General features: G+C 39.2%; 1 protein-coding gene and 1 non-coding gene across 6 annotated transcripts; one reads left to right on the forward strand and one right to left on the reverse strand.

The window, feature by feature from the left end:
- Positions 1 to 101: 101 nt before the first annotated feature.
- Positions 102 to 17,056, reverse strand: jar (Myosin heavy chain 95F jaguar). Of its 5 annotated transcripts, none has more exons than XM_068301376.1 (18): positions 16,475 to 17,056; positions 5,692 to 5,886; positions 5,241 to 5,314; positions 5,043 to 5,172; positions 4,817 to 4,978; positions 4,490 to 4,752; positions 4,023 to 4,429; positions 3,214 to 3,958; positions 2,712 to 3,144; positions 2,415 to 2,656; positions 2,135 to 2,355; positions 1,846 to 2,076; positions 1,587 to 1,634; positions 1,332 to 1,376; positions 917 to 1,037; positions 729 to 846; positions 570 to 671; positions 102 to 501 (listed from the first exon to the last, which is right to left on the reverse strand). In XM_068301376.1, exons 2-18 carry the CDS (start codon positions 5,876 to 5,878, stop codon positions 218 to 220), a joined length of 3,813 nt encoding a protein of 1,270 aa, XP_068157477.1. In that variant the 5' UTR covers positions 5,879 to 5,886; positions 16,475 to 17,056; the 3' UTR covers positions 102 to 217. The 5 variants fall into 5 exon arrangements, with proteins under 5 accessions (XP_068157477.1, XP_068157475.1, XP_068157478.1 ...); XM_068301374.1 differs by lacking the exon at positions 16,475 to 17,056 and adding an exon at positions 9,268 to 9,963; XM_068301377.1 differs by lacking the exon at positions 16,475 to 17,056 and adding an exon at positions 6,005 to 6,061.
- Positions 11,173 to 11,256, forward strand: TRNAL-UAA (transfer RNA leucine (anticodon UAA)). The gene has a single exon. It is a non-coding gene; the product is annotated as a tRNA-Leu (tRNA).
- Positions 17,057 to 17,975: the final 919 nt, after the last annotated feature.

Consider the following 17,975-nt stretch of genomic DNA (forward strand, 5'->3'; position numbering starts at 1 on the left):
AACTGAATTTTTCAAATTAAAATATATATATCTTGATATTTTACTAGATTTAAATTGGACGCGGTTGCTTTTATCAACGAATTTTGTTTGTTTTCGCTTGATTCATGCAAAAATATTGTGGAATTTCTTTACTGTTTGATAATTTAGACCATTGAAACGTATATATTAGAATTTTCATTTCATAAATTTTGTTCCTAAACAGTTGGAGATGTGTGGCTTATGGTTTTTGAACGCCAGCAGCAAGTGGACCATTTGTGTTAGCACCAACGCCAAGATTCTTGTAGGCCCTGCCACCATTACGTTCCCATTCGCGATTGAACTCATGCTCGAGAATCTCAGCGCCTCGCTTCCGGGTCAGGCCCGTCTCTTCCAGACTTAGTTCGCACATTTGCATGTCATCGGTGCCGGCCACCAAAAGAATTGGTGGCTTATCGGCATGTAGTTCCATCTGACGAGCAATCCACTGACCATCAAAATGGGCATACCACAGGCCACGCTTAGCTACGAGGTAAAGAGAAATCGCAATTAGCCTTAATTGAAACGAGGGTAAATCTTTTTTGGAGGCTTACTATTATCCGGCGCATTGGCACGCATAAAAGGTATGCGGAAATAGCGATGCTGAGCACTTACTATCTCCTGTATGGGCTGCACAATTGGTGGCTGCTTGAAGGCTGCAATAGGCATCAAGATTAAATTGGTTTCCATAAATATCGATGTGTACAACTTACCCGCCTCCATGACACTGCGTGGAGCGCGTTCATTATCATCCATGGTGGTACGTTTGCGATTCTTTGCTTTCCAGGCATGATAGACCTTCAAACGACGATGGAACTCCTGACGACAGGCCTGTTAAAAACGAAACGCCCCTTTTAGTTGCCAAATTGTCAAAAATGTGGATGTAACCCCATCAACTTACCTCCAGTAGCTCAATATCACAGGAAGTATTGATAGCGTCACGTAATTCAGAATACTTCCATTTGGATAAATCATATTTCTGTTTACCCAGCGCCTGCTGTTGAGCTCGTACATTCTCCGATCTAAGGAGTAAATCCATTTCCGATTAGTTAATCATAATAATAGTATAATTACATCACATTACAAAGAAGCGCTCAAGCAAAACAAAGTGAGTTATCGATGGCATTTGAAAGAATTCTCAAATGGGATTTAGATCAAAACAATTCAGTATAACTACTTTAACTAATGATTAATTTAGGCCAATTATATATCTATATTACAGGTGTTAGTAATTATGCTTTAGTTAAGTGGACACTATGATTTCCGTGTGTTAATTAAAAGTTATGAAAAGTTTTCTAAAACCAGCACCAACTCACTTATTCAAATACCGCGAAGCAATGTTTGACACAACTTGTGAGAAACTTGTTTAGATATTTTGATTTTTCAAAAGAAAGAAAGAAGTAAAGATAAAGGTAAAGGTAAAGATGATTTTTTCAATTTGTTTTTACATAATAGATCCAATTAGTTTTGAAAGCAAGTAGGTAATTAAAAGCAAAAGGAAAATAAATATACAAAAAATAGTAAGAATAAATTAAAAACAAATACAATAAATTGTAAAGCGTGCTATATACCTGATCAGTTTGTTGGAACCCATGGGAGAGGCGTCATTCACACCACCACTGTGTGTGTGTGTGTCGAGTGTGTGTGTGTGTTTGGGTTGGGTGTGAGTGTGTGTATTTTCGGGATTGATTGCGGATTGTGTCGAGGGTGGAGGAGGGAAGGAAAACATTTTGGTGAGTTCATTAGATTATTTGTATAATACTCAAGAATCAATTTCATATATATGTAGATATATACAATACAATGGATATAGTAAATCTGTGTACGTACTTGCGTATAACAGGTGGACTATCCTCCACCTGACCATTGGATTCATTGGCTAGACGTAAGGCTAGTTCATGATCGCGGCGCTCCTGTTCGAGTTGTTGGCGATACTTGGCATCATCTTTGGCCTCCTTTTCGAGTTGTGCCTGCAATGCTAAGGCAGCACGCCTATCCTCCTCCTCCTGGCGTAGACGTTGCGCTTCAGCATGCTTGCGTCGTGTTTCCATTTCCACTTTGCTGTTGAATGGAGATTTGATTAGAGAGTGAGTTATATAAGTGGCTTGGTACTACTAACAGTCGTTTGTTTTCGGCCTCTTCGCGTAGGCGAAGTTCTTCTGCTTCCTTGGCGGCACGTTCACGTTCCAGTTCTTCTTGTATTTTGCGCAAGCGTTCCTGCTCTTCGGCCTGTTGTTGCTCCTTCAGTTTGGTATTCAAGTCCACAGTGAGTTTGTTCATATTGGCCATGACCACTGTGTACATGGAATCAATTTCACGCTGGGTAATACGAGGATTGAGCTGAAATGATGAATATCCCATTAGTGAACATGTTAAAAGTGAATATATTTTCAACTCACCTTGATCTTTTTAATGGCCTCATCTATTTGCCTGTAAATATCATTGACTCCACCAACGATTTCATCGCGTCCTAACTTCAGACCGCTTGCAATTTCGATTGTCTTTTGTGTATTGGTACGAATCTTGTTGATCTTGGCAATGCCCTGATAACGTGGACGATGCTGTTTACGAGCCAAATAACCGCGAGCAATCCTCTGTGCCAACAGGACACATTTATTCCGAAAGATGATGCGATTGCGCACTGTAGCATAAATATATTACTCTCGGTTAATGAAAAGGAGTTGGCAAAAACTTACGCTTGATGACGCATAGAGCTCCTAGCGCTGATTTGACCCAACGGGAACGTATCAGCCACTTCTTTACCTTGGCCACAATCGCAAGCATATTCTCTGGATCTGAGCGCATAATGCGATCGAACTCCACGAACTTGCCAGGCCGGAAGAAGACCTTGGTGATGCCAAACTTGAAGTCCTTGGCACTTAGGTTGAGCGACTGGAACATTGCCTCGCAAAAGGTTCTAGCTGGTAGTGAAACCAATTCTGGGGGCAACACTGACTTGTACATGCTATACAAATCGGCGAAAAGGACACGTGATGGATAACCGTGCTCCATCAGCTCCAGCACAGAAATTGTTCCCGAACATTTCAGTTGGGCCAAAGCCAGACTGCCCTCAAATTGACGATCGATCATCTTGCTGTTGGGCTTAATGCAGCGTATAAAATTGGTGCCCTTTGAGAGAGAGAAAGAAGTTAAAAGAGAGTAAGTGAGGAAGCTTATTGATTTCTATATTTTACTTACGTTCTGCTCGAGTTTCTCCATCAGTTCGCCCAATTGAGTCTTGAATTTGGATCCCACAGATATGAAATTCAATTTACCACGTATGGAAGTGGTACTACCCGATGGAAATAGAGTCTTCAGCAATGGATTCTCGCACTCTTGCACAAGTCCCTCCAATGATGCGTGCAATGCATCGTTGTTCTTCTCTATGAACTGTTCCGTATTGTAGCAAACAGCTCCGGCGAAATGTCTAACCAAGAAACCTTCCTCATCGCGCAACGTGCGATGGGCCTTGAGGCGTGACGAGCGCGGCAAACCCAAGCGATAGTGATTTGCCCAGGATTTGTGCACTTCGGCGGTGAAATGTGTGGGCGATGGTTTTGGCAGCTTGGATTCCTCATCGAGGAGTGTGAATATGCCATTCGATTTGGCTTCGATCAGTTCAATAATATCCTGATTATCGGTAAATGTTATCTCTGGTACATTGAGACCTTCTCGCTTATATAGTTCCTGTTCGTTCTTGAGAATGTTGTCGTTGAAGAATTTCTGAAGTTTCTCATTGCAATAGTTAATGCAGAACTGTTCAAACGAATTGACAGTAAAGTACTCAAAGCCAGCTATATCCAGAACGCCAATATAGAAGTTTGAGGCCTGGAAGGGAATGCTCTGATTGATCAGACCAACAATGCGATCGAATAGACGGCTGTAAATGGCCTTGGCCAAGGCGTCGCGGGCATTGCTTGCCTCGTAGATCTTAAGAGGAACCCTACAAACGAAAAATGAGTTATTTAGTTTGCCATCAAACTACAAAAGATCATTTGACATCTTACATAATAACCGTGCCCTTGAATCCACCACCCTTGCTCTGCATGACACGTGAAACCAAAGCGGTACGCAGCTCAGTTTGATCCACACCAAGTAGAGTGCTTGTAATAGTCAAAGATTGCTCCGAAGCCTCTGAAACCTGACAGCCACCGCGGACATCGTCGGGTATTTCCTCAAAGGCAATATTGCCCAAATGCAGGACAGCAGCGACCAGCGAATATATGCCCAATTTCTCTGTCTCCGACATACCCAGGCGACCCAAAGCCTTATCTAAATTCTGAAAATGTTGATAGTCATCGATAATGGGATCCTTAAGCGGACCCTTCTGTTGGTGGTTCTTTGATTTCTGTGAGCCAGGTATCAATTGTTCGGTCTTGGCATTGGTAAAGTACTGTGTGCATCCAGACAGATACTATACAAAGAAAATGGGAAAGGATTAGATCAAGGAGGCGGCAACAAAGAGAACACTTACTCTATAATCGTCTGGTTTGCCCAAATGCAATTTATCACGCAATTGTTGCGGAGCTCCAGCCAGGAGCATGTAGAACACATGATAGTTGCGCTCCTCGGCACTCTGTGTACAGATGCGACTCTTCTCGAGCAGATAATGTGAGATATAACCACCCACCACTTGGCACTTGGCATCGTAGTGGACCTCAATGAATTTGCCAAAACGAGATGAGTTGTTGTTACGTGTTGTCTTGGCATTGCCGAAGGCCTCCAATACAGGATTAGCTGTCAGAGAAAAGAAAAGAAATCTCTAGAGCGAGGGGCTTTTAGAATTTTACTAGTTACTTACCATCTAATATCTTTGTTTCGATGGGCCCAGCACTGTCATGTGAGTAGCATAGATATTTGAGCAAATATTTAGTGGACTCTGTTTTGCCGGCACCCGATTCACCCGATACTATAATGGACTGCGACAACTTATAGACACGCATATCGCGTATGGCCTTATCAGCTGTGTGAAGTAATTAATATCATGATAATGATCTTGTTATGCGCTCAGTGAAGTCCACTCTTACCAATAGCAAACACATGCGGCGGAAGTTCACCCAGGGAACGTCCATTGTATTTCTTAATCGTATCGGGGGCATACAGCTCCTTGATCTCACGATAGGGATTCACAGCAATCAGTATGTTGGCCACATATGTCTATAAATGGGTTAGAAACAATTTTTTTGTTTAGTACTTTTCAAGTTTGTTAAGAGCTAACTACTCACGTAGATCTTGTCTTTGTAATAACGTGTTTTTAAATTGTCCAAAAAAGTTGCCTCATTGAGCAGCATAAGTTCACCTGGAAAATTAGAGCAAAAGTGAGGTCGGTTAACTGCTTTCACCTGGTCAGGGGCAGGAATGGAATTGGAGCAATCAAAACTCTAATTCGAATCATTCAAGTTTTCGCTCACGTATAAAAAGAATAAAGCTGAAATTTCTCTGATATTAGAAAATTTCTGGGTATTCTTCGAATCGTTGCCAGCTTATCTAGCTTAACATTTAAGCAAAACATTTCAAAAAATAAGAATTCCACACATTGCAGAATTTTACTAGTTGAAGTATCTGCCAAACATCTTAAACACCAAATGTTTTTTACAACGGTTGAATATTTTTGTTACCCTCCAACTGATTACATAAGAGTCACTTCATTTTGTATAAATTTTGGGGATTACTTACAGTTATCATCGTGGTCCTGTGGCCCATCGCATGAGGAGTGTATATCATCGTGGTGACAAGTGCGTTTGGCATATTTTCGATCGATGGGTGTCACTTCAAATTCCTTGGCACCGATCTCTGTAATCCGTCCTTGTATATAGCCCTCGTTGGCATCTCTCACCCACACTAACTGGGTGTCCTCCAACATTTTGCGCACTGCAGACGAGAAAGGGGGAAAAAAGAAGTACGATGACTATTAGTACAAATGTCTAGAGCAAATCAGTGGGCTTTAAACAGTTGTAATCAAAATGAAAAATCTTATCGCAATACCAACATTTGTGTATGCCAAGTGGAAAAATAAAATACACTGTGTGAGCCGCGTCGTCAGAGTTCAGAATAGCAACTGAGGTGCTAGAGGAGAACGATAGGCGAGCGATCGCCTCCGTGTACCTACTACCATTACTCCTCTCTTTTTCTCTATCTCTCTCTGTCTTACAATCGGGTACGCTCCCTATCTGACGTTACTGGCGTCATTAGGGCCATTTTTGCCGTTTTTCAGTGTATTCGAACCGGTGTTTTATGGCCATGGTTCTGTGAGAGTTAACGTTTTCTCAGCTATTAACTTGTTCTCTCACACACACACATACAGACACTCACTCCCAATCTCACCTTCTCATTGTGTTCTTCTGTCGCTGTGGCAATTTCAGTTTTCTGCTTCTTTTGCTTTCCGTTTATATGTGTGTCTATTCATTGGTTACCTTTCTTGGTCATGCACTCACTGACTCATGGGCGGTTGCGACGCGTCGCTGGTTTAATGATAAGCCACACACGGCCCCAACTCCGCCAACCGTGTAGGTGTTGACAACAAAATCAAACTACTGTAAGACGAAACAAATATGATGACCTTGTGTTGTGAGAACAATCCTAGGAAATGTTTACCCTGCAATGGCCCCCACCACATCCAACTAAACCGCAAAAAGTATCTTTCTCGAGAGCAAGAGAGAGTATCTCATTTCGGAAAGCGAGACAATGACGTTGACAATTGTTTTAGTCGCAGCGCGTCAAGGTGAAATCCATTTATTTAGTTCGCTGGGTTAATGGTGCCTCGAATCGTAGAGGGTAACTACACTATGAGAACGAAAAGATTTTGTTGTTGTCGGGTAAAAAACAATAGAATAGCTTTGGGGGAAATGTCAACTGAAATGTAATCTTCCCCCACCGTCGCGCAGTCCGCGCATAAATTAAGATAAATTTGCAACAATACACAAAAAAGTGCTAAATTATTAAATGATTGTTAAGCGTTATTTCATTTTGCTAAATGAGTCAAACAAAGAGAGATCTCAGATACAAAGTGAGGGATAGAGAGAGAGCTCGAGAGTGGGTCGCATTGCCATGAAAGGCGCGCTACGAAGTATTGTGGGTGTTCCAATGCTGAGAATAGTAATTGTTATAAAGAGAGATTCCATTTAATGATTACAGATCTTTATGGAAATAAACTAATGGGCTTTCACTTTAATTACAATGGAAGATTTATTACTTTAGCCAAGTGGTTTAAGAACAATATCTTTAAAGAGTTTCTAATTCTAATTTTAAGATGAATCATACAGCTGAACTGAAATTTGTAACCCAAATGGATAGAGAGAGAACCTTATCCACAATCTATTCACAGCGTCACGTTTGGTTCTGGTTCTTCCCCCGACTCGAAAGAAACTATTATCAAACTCACGAGTGTCTCAAAGTGTTATTACCAATTTTATTGAACCCAACTTCAGGCGTATCGCGTTTTTCTTTCTTTTTCTTTCTTTTATCTGTGTAACAACTGCAATCCAGTCCATCATAATTAGCCCAGTTTGGTCTCTAAAGAAAGTGGAACTTAACCTTTTGCATATGGCGGCTGTTGCAATTGCTTTATAATGTGCCAAGGAAATTAACAACAATTTTTCAGGGCAATTTAACATAATCTCGATTATGCAGATAGAGAGTGAGAGAGTATTTAAGTACATATGTACATACATATAGAAAATGTATGAAATGCTGATGATGATGATATGGAGAAGGCAAACACATGCAAGAAAGCAACAAAGAGTTGAATGTTGTCGCCTCCTGTGTTGGCAATTTGTCTGAGCACTCGAATCTTTGGCCAGGGAGGAGGCGACAGCGGCATAAATTATAGAATGAAAGAATAAAACTGAAGTATAAAGAAGAAGTTGCCTAGGAAACACAGAAATAGAGAGAGAGAGAGAGAGAGAGAGAGAGACAAGCAGTTGTATGCAACATTTGATGGCCGTTTATACACACATACATGGAGAACTTTGAAGAGAAGTTGACTGGCAGCATTCTTGCTGATTGCATTGCATGGGATGGCATGGAAATGCATGTACCCCAGAAGAGTTCAGTTTTCCCAGTCCCCCCAACCGACCCAGGAGTGGCAGCACAAATGACTTTGATGACGGGAGGAAACGGCTTCAAGATGACATTGACAATGGCCAGGCCAGGCAAGACAAAACGCAAAACCAAGGTGCTACCATAAATGGGCGACACAAAGAGACAGACAGACGAGAGAATCAGCCTGCCGCAAGTCATGCTCCAAGACGTCAAGAGCTTATGAAATGTGAAGCCACCGCCATCAGGTCTTTTTCAGTAAATGGACATAAAGATTGAACTGCAAATGGTAAGAAACAAAAAAGAGCTAACAGGCTTATTTTGCTTTGCATCGAAACCGTAACCCGAGGCCCATGCACATGACATGACACCAAGTCAAAGCAAGCAAAGGGCCGGCCAATTAGCCAAAAGCTTAGCCAGTAAAAGCAGACGCCTCTTTAGAAACGGCCGCGTTTCAAACTTGTGTAGTTATGTTTTGTTTTTGTGTGGGCACATGATATCATCAGACAGAATGTTTACCTACCGTCCGACCGACAGGCTCGCCCTTTTCCTTTGCGTGTCTGTGATTTATTATTGCAATTTTCCTGTATTAAAATTGAAGGCATGGCTGTACAATGTTTGTATTCTAGTCTTAATGCTTTATGCATTAGGCAAAGTGCCAAGTAGACATATCACAGATTTCGAATCGCATGACAATACCTGTATGGTCACGGCTCAAATTTGGTTTCAGGAGCTAATGACCTGACTGAAGAGAATTCTACTTCCTTTATGCCTCGCTGTATGCAGTAGAATTAGATTAAATCTGTTTTTAATTGGTCAGGACAATTGAACTCCTTTGGACTATATTCTATCATACAATTCAGATTTGATTTAGCACCATAGTAAGCAAGGTTTCTAATTGCACTGAACTTCAAGAGAAAGACCCAGCGTGTTTTGGGCCAACACACTTGGCCGAAATTATTATCGGTCAATCAAGATAAACTCTTTGTTTTCTGTAATGATCGATGGAAAGAAAGATGTGCTATAAAAGTCAACTGCGTACAATTGTTTCAAGCACAACATTTAACAAGTCATTTGGCTTATATCTAACAATAAGTTTAATAATTAAACGCCATAAAAATAAATAACGACAGGCTCTCATTTCGTCTCGAGATTAGATTACGGAAATTTCCTCTGCCAATAAAGTTTCAATTAATTAAAGATCATTTAACTCACCAGCGTTAGGATTGTTATTAGTATTCGAGTAGAAATCCATTTTTGTAGTAAATATATCTCTCTCAATAGGTTAATTAAAGTGCAATGCACCAAATAACAACAAGAGGGCAACTCCCTTTTTTTTTTTTTTTCCCCAACGTTTACCGCCTAAGAGGCAGACAATAAGAGGATATACGAAGGGTGTAGCACTTGAGGGGTTGTGCCTGGTTGGGCCTGACAACAGCCTGTGCAATTTTTGGACTGGATTTTCACTATCGATTAAACACTTTGCTTTTCACTTTGCTTTCTCACTTTTCGAAACGTTGGATGATTTCACTACGATTACGCTTTGACCGACTCGCATTTAATTCAATTTTAATCGAATTTCCTCGAATAGGTGTTGATTGCAATTTCTGACCTACATTACAACGTTATAATGGCAACAGATGAGAGATTAAAGGCAGATGCAGCAGACTCCAAGCAGATGGACAATTAAATTTAGGTATGCAAGATTTTAAACTTTGCACAAATGACGCACTTTGGCAACAAAGACAAAAAATTCGCTGTTGTTTCTGTTTTTGTTGTTGTTGTGGTGCAGTTTTCACCCAGTAACCGAGTTCCTTTTTTTGTGGACACCCCGCCCCGTGTTGATGCCGCGCGAGTGAGAGAATGAGAGCGCACGAGAGATGCCAAACAGATGCGACACGTGGCACATGGGGCAACTGACTGCAATGAGCTCTCAAAATGCACTGAATTTTGCGGATTCTGGGCAGGATGTTTTCGCTTGCCGGGAGAGGGTTGTTATTGCTTAAATATCGTAAACGATATTTCCAGTTAAGTTACTGCGCCGAATCCGCAATTGCCACAAGTCTCTCTGTGTGAGTCTGTGTGTGGGTGTCACAGTAATGATTCCATTTGCGTGTCAGAGATGTGTGTATTGTCAGTGAGTGCTGTATGCCTCTTCCCTCTGATCATATTGTTTATGCTCCAATTCAGGGCGAACAATGGTCCCCAAAAAACACTTCAACCTCAAGTTTAGCCCGAAGCCACCAGGAAGTAAACTCTGTGCTGCATGATGACTCTTTCTCTCTAACGCAATACAATACAATTATATACATTAAAGTTTCAGTTTGGCGCAACAATTTCCGGTATAACTTACACCCGCCCACATAATGTGTCAAATAAAGTTGACCATACTTTTGACTCGTGCAAGGGCTAGAATAAGATTTAGTACCTAAGACCCTCAGATTTTGCATTCAGATCTCATCCCATAAAGCTTTTAGATAAGCTTTTTGCATTGTGCAACGTTAGATAAGGTCAGAGGAACAGAGAGAGAAATCAGAAATCGCACTGAACTGTGACTGACTGTTGTTACAAAAAGGGGTTGACGGGGCAATGGCGAGGGTTGGCCAGGGGTGACGTGAGGTATTTCTACCTTCTCCATTGTGTGACTATCAGCTGTCTGCCGGACTGGCCCTCGCCCAAGCGTTTTTATTATTTCAGATTAACAACGATACGAGAAACCAAACAAAAAGTGGCAAATTTTGTTTATATATACATTATATAGCCTGCTATCGCTCGTGTTCTATATATAGAAACTAACATAGAAACGAATTGTGCTGCAAACAGTGTGGGTTCAAATCCCCTCCAGGGTCAAGGACTAACTTTCAACTAATTTTTTAACTATTTCGTATTATTTGTTGAAAAAATATTATTTAAAAACATTTTTTTATTTAATAAATTTATTTAGACCACTTGTAATGCATTCGATAATCAATTTAGAATAAAATTATATATAGAATTTATACAATTGAATTTCACAATTAACTCACATGAAAATACAACTAACAAGTAACACAAAACTACCCTCACATTGAGCGAGAATGAAATATTCATGTAGCACATTCGGAGCACAGGCAGACACAAGTCAGGTTGGCCGAGCGGTCTAAGGCGCCAGATTTAAGCTCTGGTTCTCGAGAGAGAGCGTGGGTTCGAACCCCACACCTGACAAGTCAAAAGTGAAATGTAATTTTTTTTTTATTTTCAATGGGAAAAATAAAAAACATTTTTTTTTCATAATCCTCTATGTTACTTAATAATTTTGGGTCTTGAGAAAATTCACGTTTCTTTTTTAATTTTTATAGATTAATTCTTGGGAATTTTTCCAAGACAATATTGTTATTTTAATAAAGTATGTAAGTAAATAGAAAATTTTGATTCAAAATCTTGTACAAATTTAATATTTGTTTTGCATTTTTTTAACAATTATAAGAGGAAAATAAACGATTTCTTTCTTTTGTACAATAATCAAAAATAAATATGTACATACATATAATATTTTTTTTTTTGACTGCCTCTTTTTGGTTCTAATTGTTGTAATATATGTACATACATACATATGTATGAATGACATGAATTACTGCAGGAGAGACTATTATCTATTCAAAAAACTGTTCTAATGTAGTACTGCGGTTAAAGTCAGGCTTCCTTCCGTTTGGCCTAAACCCACTAACCATAAAGCAAAGCGTACGGAAAGGTTTTTGTGGCCGTTACCTGTGTTGAATAATTAACAATCACGTTGTTGTTGTTCGTTATGCGTCTATTGTTTGTAGATTCATATGCTTGCTCCTATGTCTATGTCTGCATGTATGCCACACTGTTATGTATTCTGTTGCACATTGCGCAATACGAATTTGTTGCGTTAAATAAATACAAGAGTTTAAGCCTTTCTTTGCTCTCACACGAGGGGAAAACTAATTTATAACTCTCGAGATCAGCCAATGTGAAACAAAAGTGAATTTTTTAGGCGTTTGCTTTCTCGATTTATCTTTTCAAACTGAGACTGATGATTATTCAAAGATGATTCCGTTGAAGAAGACCGAACGGGTCTCAATCAATTTAAATTGAAAATTGATTGAATGAAATTGAATCAATAATTATTAGATTAAGTTGAAAAGAAATCGATTTTCCTTTCGAAATGCAAAATGTGGTCTTACACAAGCCCCCCAAAGAGTATCTGTTGTTTTTCTTCCTACTTTGCCCTATTTCTACCGATGGCATACAAAGAGATTGAGACAATTGCCATAATTTCATAACCGAAAGCAAGACAATAACAAAAGCTAGTTTACCATTCTTCCTACATTGTGGAAGAAAAATGAAAAACCATTTCGTATTAGCTGCCAGTGGCACAGAAAAAGGCAAGCCACAAACAGACATAAACAAAAACCACGAAAATTGTGTAATAATTGCGACACTTTTCTGAACCTACAAGCCATGAAGAACTGTCTGAGCTGGCCCCAAAAAAAAGAGAAGACAAGAAGTGAAATAAAAGCGCGATGAGAACGAAAAATAACCGTTAGCAAAATAATAAATCGCTGGGCATTTCATTGGAATTTTATGAACATTGTCTTGGTAATACGACAAAAGATCTTGGAATTGTTTAGGCCCGGCCAGAACCTCGGGCCCTAATTCCTTACACTTTTTGTAGCCAACGACATGATAATATTCTTTCAAATTGGACGCTTTCTGTAGTTGAATAGTGACAGAATTAAGTCTAAGCTACGGATGCTCTTTTAGTGTTTTTGCCATTTCTCTGTTAAAGTTAATGTACTCTGTTTACTTGTTTTTGGGAAAGTGTATAAGAAGAATCTAAAAACCAGTTACGCTTTTGCTGGTCAGTTCTTTGACCAAATCGTTTCAATATCAAGTTCAACCAGTCAAGCGCAACAGGCTCAACTACCAAACTGGGAACTGGGAACTCAGGGACGTGGACACACTTACTAACTGTGCGACAGGTTCGCGGGGGCCAGGCCAACCGAGCGCATTCATGGCAGGGATTTGCAACCAGTTGAACCAGTTGCTATCCATTTATTTGCAGCTGCCACATGCCAAAATGGGGAGTAGAAAATGCTGATGAGTCATCTGTATTAACTAGCCCTAAGTTAAGCGGGGGTCGACAGGGCGCCCAAGATATTGTTGCAACAATAGAGAAGCTGCAGCTGTAACAAAATGTATGCCCCAAAAGCGCGTTACAGGAACATGATTTGTACGTTTCGTCTTTCTGCTTTTAAAACATTTTCATTTTGTTGTTTTGTTTACGGGCTAAAGTTCACTGTACCGTAAAGTGAAAAAAAAAAAAACAAAAAACGCTGAGCATGCGCAAATCAACGAGCGAAACAAGTTTCGGAGCGTTTTATATATTTTGGTTTTCGGTAGCGACCCCCCGCAAATGCAGAGCTTAGTTTTTCCAGTGCAGTGAAGTTCAACGTCTGTCCATTCATACGAGTTACTTGGAAGAAAATAAACTGCAAAGACTAAAAACATTGGATTGGATTTTTGTCGATAGTTAAACGTCGCGCAAGTGGAACCAATTAATGCACAAAAAGAAAGGAAAACGAAGGAAACAAAAAAAACAACAAAATGAAAAGAGGAAAACTCTTGATGAAGAAATACGCTGAAACCATTTAACACTTGGCGTTTCCTTGTTTACAACAGTTTTTCCTACAGAAAGAGTGCGAGAAATAGGGGGCATGGTAAGCCATTCGAGGAGGGGGTCAACACATGTTTACAGATTTTAACCATATGTTTCACGTCTATCCTCACCGTCTCCCTCTCCTCATGCTCATTCCATTGGCCAAGTGCACTTGCCAGACCTATATATGTATGTACTTGATGTGGAACAATATTCAAATAAATGAGCAATACAGAAAAAAAGATATACATATACATATATTTATTTGATTGGTAAACATTTTAGGAGTTACTTTTTGTGTGCTGGCCGATGTTAACTAAACTTTTGGCCTTTATTTGTTGTTGTTATCGTTCAACATTTAATCTTATCTCTAATTTAACAGTGCAGTTATTTGTTTTGGCCCACCAAACAAAACGAAATAAAGAAGTGGAAACAAAGGGAAGTTTCAGGTGATTGAAATGTTACAAAAATAGAAAGTCTCTAATATTCACACACTAGTCGGAATTTATTCAAAAAAACATATTTTTAGCCTAATGGCAATGTCATTAATAATCGCTTTCTGTCTAAAGTTATCTCAGCTTGTATGGAAATTAATTATTACAAGATTTATAAATAGATTGCAAGCCATTAAAAAAAAAATAAAGAGTTGGCAAATTTTGACATGGGAAATCGCAAACTTTTGTGATTGATTTTGGGCTTCAAGAATTAGAATGAAATGTAATATTTCTCATGGAATAATTGGTTTTAAAACGCGAAATTAATTTAAGATATATTTCAATGTGCCACAGCGGAAGTTGACGTAACTATTTGGAGGGTTGGGGGCTTGGCTGACCGTTAGAGTTCGTGATGTAACAACAGGAAACTCTAGCCATTAGATAAATACACATATGTACATGTACATATGTGTGTATCTATCTTCATGCATTTCATTAAGAAATGTAACTCATTAAGGAAAAGGGGCACACCATGCATTGCCATTTTGCATTTGATATAAGCTAACCCAAACATAAACACACAAAAACAGATGAAAACAAGATGCAAAAACATAAAAAATTATGTTAATTTGTCTAGAAAACAAAAGCTGCAATTAAACTACAAACACCAACACACACACACACACACACATACACACACACCCATAGTGACTTTCTCTTGAAAAAAACAAAAAATTAACAGCGACTATTTTTTCACTTTTGTCTCATATGCAAATCCCAACCCATCTAACGCATCTGGGCACTTAAAAAACTGAAAGGGGTTAGGCCGCAATATTTTTGTAAATATATACATATGCAAAGTTGTCTCTCTTTTGTTTCGATTTATTATTGCAATACATACATATGTACATATATGTACATACATACATACAAATTTGCTTTGTTTAGTTAAATATTCTGCAAAATAATTTTTGCATGCCTCGGAAGGGCAGCTGCTGGCTGAACTCTGGAAAAAGAAGCATGCTCCTCTGATCAGGATCGACATTTGAGTTCCTGTCAGAGCTATACACAAGCCCTTAAATGTAGGTTCTTTGTGGCGCGTGCAAAAGTCCCCTTTGGGCAGCACTTTTCTACTCGTTTCATGGTATCAAAGACACAAGACAGAGGCCAAAACAGAGGGTGGGCATTGGGCTAAGAGGTGCCGGAGAGAAGGGATATTCGGTTTGGCTGAGTGACAGCTACAATAACGACAACAAGCAATGCTTAACCGGTAGATAAACCAAGAAATTGCTGGCAAGAAACGAATTTTTTATACACTTCCTACAATTGGCAAAGAAATCAAACTTAAGAAAGTCAAACAAGTGATTATTTTTTACTGGGAATGATAGAAAAATGCAATGCAAAAATGCGTTTACAGAGCATCGGAGTAGTATATTTTCCTCAACATATCCAACATACCACTGTGAAAAGATTTCTTTTTTTTTTTTTTTTTTTTCAGTGACAAATTTTCACAGATTGCAAACCCCAGAAAATATATTGAATATTTTGAAGACAAATAGTCTAATATGTATGTATGAGTTTTATACCCTACATCTGGGAAGTGTATAATCTGGCTTTGGTTGGCATTGTGCTGTATTGTAAAGCCCTTTTAATTGGCTTTAAAATGTGCAGAATCGAATGGGCACGTTCTGGTAACAACGGCGACGAAGACGACGTTGACTCTGGACAGGAACACGCATGAGACGCGACGATATGACGCCTAAACGATGAGGTTTCCAAGGAAGAGGATACATAAATAAATGATTTGTACATTAATTCTATGTACTGCAAGTGATATAAAATATATACATACATACATACATATGTATTATTTCTGTAGACTCAACTAAAATTTGTTGAGGAATCGCTTTTGACTCTATATTTAGTATCCCTTGGGACTGTCCCTCTCTCGCCATCTTTTACTATATCTTTCTGTATCGGTGCGGGAGTGAGCAGCTGTGAATGGGAATGGAATTGGTGGATGGTTGACATTTGGTTTGGTTGTTTATTCAGGCGGGGGTGACAAGGGCAGTTGCGACTGCGCTCTCTCCCTCTCTGCATATACTTTTTATATTTCATAATTTCTCACGTGTGTACATACACACATATGTGTATGTGTATTAGGTCCCAGTAGTTTTGCATTTTGACAAATTTAACAAAAAAGCAGAAACTTAAAAAAAATTTGCCTTTGCATTATCAAAGATAATGAAAGAAGATGAACGAATGAAGGGGATTAAACTCTCAGGCCTACAGGTTGTCTAAGGAATAATTGTAAGATGCTTACCTGTTGCTGCCGCTGGGGTTTCGTCTTGCGTGCCGCCGTTGCGTAGTGTTGCAGGGATACGGGGGGCCGCTTGGAGCTCAAGCGACCTTCAACCTTTCTATGGATCAAATCACTTCACTTGTCGCTGGAGGACCATAGAGGTGCACACACACATAAATAACGCGCACCACACACAAACAAAATGGGAAACTGTTTCAATCCCGTGGTTTCTTTGGTGGGGCAAGAATTTTGATACTGCAATCTCAAAATTAAGAAAAACGGTGAAGAGCGCCAGAAAAAAATACACAAAAGTTGACGTATTTCAACTGAGTGTTTTGTTTATGTATTTTTTATTTTGTTTTTGCTTCACAAAAATTTATAAGCCACAATCACACACTTTGCGATCCCGACATGCGCGCAGGCGCAATCGTTAGTATTTATGAAACTTTTTAATTTTGATTAGCCAAAAAATTAATTTATCCAATTTGCCGATATCGCGACCGCACGCCCTCGCTGCTTGAAAAATAAAACAATAAAACTAACTGCCAATAATTTAAATTCTTTCGTTCAAAAATTAAATATCTTCCGACAACCGACCGCACGTCTGCCCACGAAGAAAACAAAAACAACAATAAAAATAAAAACATGGCGAAATCAATTCGCTCAGCGTGACGAATTGGCCGTTAAAATATGAATATTCGCCCTAACTTTTTGCCAACTCGCCGCAAAGACAAACAAAAACAATGAAAGACAAAATTACATCGAACAAAAGAGTCAGACTCCGACAACGGAGTCGAACTCCGACCATCCAATCGAGCAAAAGAGAGCAACGTACTCTCTCTCTCGCGCTCTCGCGGCGGATATGGAAATGCTAGTGTTGGTAAACGCCTGCTGACTGTTGCGTTGCCAGACTGTTTGACTTCACTCTTGTTCTTCGGAAGTCTAAAATTACTACTACTACTCGAGATTTCCGTGTTGAAAAGTGGAAAAATCGGGTATGACCAGTAATTCGCCGTAAATTTTTTCCCTCTCGCCGTAAATTCTTGCCAACTCCAACATGTTACCACACTGTTAAATTAGGGGTTCAAATACTGGGTTCTGTTAACTCACTGTCTAGGCGAAGAGTCTGCACTGAGAGAAAACAAAATGAAAACTGAAATGGAAATTGGCCAATAAGATGAAAAAGTTTGTTTTTCATTTATTATGTCATTCCAACGGCCGCCCACCAATTCTACATTCTAGTATTGCCAATAAATTTTGTCCAGAATCAGCCCATAGATATTTAAATAAAAAACAATAAAAAATTTAAATATTGCATAAATTTGAAAAATTGACTGAAGGTTCATGAGTTAATTTATTTTAAGATTATATTTTTGAAAAACGACAAGTTGACTTATTATTTTTACAGTTTAACGTTATTTCACACTTCATTAAGAATGTGGATCGATTGTTTACAGTCTCGCCAATAAGTTGATAAAATTTTACATAAATTCATTTAACTACATACTTCAGTTAACTCGAG

The sequence above is a fragment of the Drosophila tropicalis genome, unplaced genomic scaffold, assembly GCF_018151085.1.
Source record: "Drosophila tropicalis isolate 14030-0801.00 unplaced genomic scaffold, ASM1815108v1 contig_878, whole genome shotgun sequence".
Lineage (NCBI taxonomy): Eukaryota > Metazoa > Arthropoda > Insecta > Diptera > Drosophilidae > Drosophila > Drosophila tropicalis.

What these genes read in the sequence shown, in the direction of transcription:
- jar (XM_068301374.1), bottom strand. Translation starts at nt 9,307, where the DNA reads ATGGATTTCTACTCGAATACTAATAACAATCCTAACGCTG. An exon ending in GCCGCATGTGTTTGCTATTG is followed by an intron (nt 4,979 to 5,042) that starts GTAAGAGTGGAC and finishes TACTTCACACAG; the next exon opens with CTGATAAGGCCATACGCGAT. An exon ending in GTGATATTGAGCTACTGGAG is followed by an intron (nt 847 to 916) that starts GTAAGTTGATGG and finishes CGTTTTTAACAG; the next exon opens with GCCTGTCGTCAGGAGTTCCA.